Below are 3,216 nucleotides of genomic sequence, written 5' to 3' on the forward strand. Positions count from 1 at the left end.
CGCTGGACTTGAACAAAAATATCACATGCTTTTCTGGAGGGATCATCACAATTTAGTTTCAGCCTGCTAAGCTAGTCCATAGCACAAACATGGGACCAGTCAGGCCCAGAGTAAAGCATATTCCAGCCGTTTCACCTTCCTGGGCAATAGAGGGGCATGTTTTGCCTGACTTGCTTTTCTTCTTCCAATTTGTTTGTGCTTACCTTGTAGCCTTTGGGCTAGCTCTGACCCTCTCCACCTCTCATTTCCAATCACATGCCCGTAAGGGACAACTATAGATCCCGCTGTCACAGGAAAGTTTGCCTTTGTTGTCATCAGACCTCCTTTAAAATCCTCCTTCAGTAGCAGCTACACCCTAGGAAGAAATGTGGAAAAGTAGCAACACATTTTGCAAACCTGTTCCAAGCGTATAAATTTTAATCATAAACTTAGGATGCAATATTCTGGAAGAGACACTACCTCCTTTCTCAAGCTTCCTTACAGCTAAGGTGAACGTACCAAAATCGGCCAGCAACTCTGGCTCACAAGTGACAAAAATTTAAAAGATAACAAATTTTGCAAAAAAAGTGAATTAAAATCTGATTGTGGGACTACTTCCCCCTTTACAACTCTTTTTTGGACCCCAGTAGCAGGAGCTGATGGGAATGACTAAATACCATTCAAAAAGCACTGAGAGGCTTCATCTAAGGAGGATTCTACCTCACCTCGCAGAGGTTAGAACTTGGTTTATTTTTAAGGAAAGGCATAAAAGGAGTAGCTGTCATATACAGCCATACTTCTTATTAAAACCAACTGCATTTGTTAAGCAGACATACGGAGTGTTATTGATTCATATTGAAGAAAATATCCAAAGTTAGTTTCTTGGCTAGCAGCCTGTCCAGTTAACAAATTGTTCACCTGGATAATTTAAGAACCAACTTACATGAAATGCCTCAATCTCCAAGGACACTGAAGGCCCTCAGCTTACAACTAAGGATGGAAATCAAAGTCCTCCACAGCCAGGATGCAAGTTTGGAAAAAGAAGGGACTTAATAAATAGCTTAGGGGGAAGCTACCAGAAAGCTGTGCTCCTTCTGTAAGCACTGAGGGGGAACAATAAGGCTTAAAGGATGAAAATACCATGTAATAATCACTTCCCTTCCTAGGGTTCTTCTGTCACAACCATCCATACAATCAGACTGGAGGTGACACCACAGAGAGCTTTTGGGTTCTGATGGTATCAGATTTTATGGGTGTGAAATTTGCTCATTTCACGGGCATGCCAAATACTAACTTCTTCCCGAAGATTCATCATCTTGTTTAAGACAGGTAAAATGTACAGGAGAGTCACTTTCCACTCCTCTGATTTTTTTTATTATTTACTTGTATGCACTGAGAAGCCTATTGTGAAGTCTCTACTTGTTCACAGCAGTCTAGCATTGAACATAGAGGGGAAATATCACTCATACAAGAGCGCTGCATAGTTCCCCTTATCCTAGTTGCAGAGAAACTCTTGAAGAATTTCCAAAAGAGGATGAATGAAGTGAAGAGGATTCTTGATCTATAGCTTTGGTAGTTATCAGCTCTGTTCTTTAATTGAAGCTGAAGTGAGCAGCAGCTAACTCCCGTGCCATTAAGCGCTGACACGTTACGTTTGAAACAATAAACAGTTGTCGCTATTTGAGTTCTTGCCATCAGCACCTCCCAAAAAACACCTGTCCGCGATAGCCAGCGCCACAGCGGGCCAGCCGTCGATGCGCTCAAGCTGGCCGTTCCCAGGTGTCAGCCTTTGTAAAAGCTGTGTGAGTGTTTCTTCCCCGCTCAGAGAGAAGAGCCAGACCCGTCTGCACGAAACGGAGAGCGTTTGTGCCTGTCTGAAAGGGAGGAGAGCCGGCCTACAGTTTGATACCTGTTGGCAACGCCAGCGGGTCTGTGCAGCGCCCTTAAATGCCAGCTTGGATTGATTCCACTCGATTTAGTCTGCTACGAAACGCAAACTGTTTGAATGGAGAGAAATTCAAGACACGACTGAACGAACCGCCGAGGAATTCCTGCCTGTGTTAAGTGGTGTCACCTTCATGGCGGCAGGCAGAGCCTAAATAAGGATTTGAATGAAACTCTCGTGTATCAGCCAGGCAGGAGCTGCCCCAGGCTCCTGTGCTGAAGCCTTGCAGCGCCTCCCAGGCAAGCCCGGCGCTGGTGCTGCCGAGCAGGGACGCTGGCTGGCGGCTCGGGGCTCCGGCTGGGATGCTGCCAGCCAGCAGAGACCGGAGCCAGGCAGAATAGAAGGATGTGTTCCTCCTCTGCCTTCCTCAAAGAGAAGACGAAGCGTTTAGCGGCACAGCAGCTTCAGGGGGCTGCAGGCTCCCGCGTTTCTGCTCTGGGAGCCTCGGCAGCAAACCAGCGGCTGGGGCTGAGGGCCTTTCTCCCTCTCCCAAGTTTCAGCTGGGTGCATCCTCTGTTTAGTCAGCCAAAGGATGGGAAGGAAAACAACTTGTGGGACAGGCATGACTCCTGGCTACTTATGGCTACAGATTCATTCCCCTCGCAGCTTTCAAGAGCAGTATTTCTCTCAAAGTAGGAAAGGAAGCTACGAAGCCATTGCCATTTATTTACTTACTTACTTAGGGGGTGCAAAGCTCTGTGGTGAGGGAAGGTGATAATAAATCGGGGGGATTTCCCCCCCTCAAGGTTCTTCCAGCCTCCTCCTCCCTCATTGACATATCTGGCTGGTGGGTGATTTTTATTCTCAGCACGAAAACGGCGATCTATTTCAATGCATGAATGCAGCCCTGCATCTATTCACAACACAGTGAAAGAGCCCAGAGACGTACTGTACTAAATAAGAAAACAAGGAGAAGAAACGGGTTCGCCAGCCTTAGAAGCCTCTGTGATCCAAAGTCCTCCTGATTCTTTAAAGGAGGGTTGTAGAACGGAAGGGAAAATAAACCTCCCCCCAAAAAAGACCAACAAGCGGGAAGACAAATACAATTGCCACCACTTCTTCTCCCGAGAGAATAATAATGATAATAAAAAATGCTAACAAGCACCCCACATTTCCATTATCGGCAATTTGGAAACATCCGACTTAATGAGGGACCCCAGTTCAGTCCAATTTAACCGCACCTACGGACGAGGAAGGCGCTCGCCCAGCGCGCCTTGCACGCACGCAGAGCCCAAGTCAGCCAGAAACCCACGGAGCGAGAGCCCTCTGCCAGGCAGCCAGCCACAAATTGT

General features: G+C 47.0%; 2 protein-coding genes across 5 annotated transcripts in view; both read right to left on the reverse strand.

Moving 5' to 3' along the window:
- Positions 1–278, reverse strand: part of LOC128793624 (Fanconi anemia core complex-associated protein 24-like) — a 43,980-nt gene extending 43,702 nt beyond the window's left edge. The window contains exon 1 of the mRNA XM_053952965.1: positions 204–278. The gene's annotated coding sequence lies outside the window, so the exon portion shown is untranslated. The remainder of the gene's footprint in view (positions 1–203) is intronic.
- The window catches only part of LOC128793626 (Fanconi anemia core complex-associated protein 24-like), a 71,196-nt gene that overhangs the window by 1,912 nt on the left and 66,068 nt on the right, over positions 1–3,216 (reverse strand). For 2 of the 4 annotated variants that reach the window (XM_053952976.1, XM_053952979.1), the window contains exon 2: positions 204–355. In XM_053952976.1, coding sequence (XP_053808951.1) covers positions 204–315 — 112 coding nt within the window. In that variant the 5' untranslated portion in view covers positions 316–355. Of the gene's footprint in view, positions 1–203; positions 356–922; positions 944–3,105; positions 3,176–3,216 lie in introns of those variants that run through there. The other 2 variants (XM_053952975.1, XM_053952978.1) reach the window with 2 other exon arrangements.

This window comes from Vidua chalybeata, chromosome 11 (assembly GCF_026979565.1).
Source record: "Vidua chalybeata isolate OUT-0048 chromosome 11, bVidCha1 merged haplotype, whole genome shotgun sequence".
NCBI classification, from domain to species: domain Eukaryota; kingdom Metazoa; phylum Chordata; class Aves; order Passeriformes; family Viduidae; genus Vidua; species Vidua chalybeata.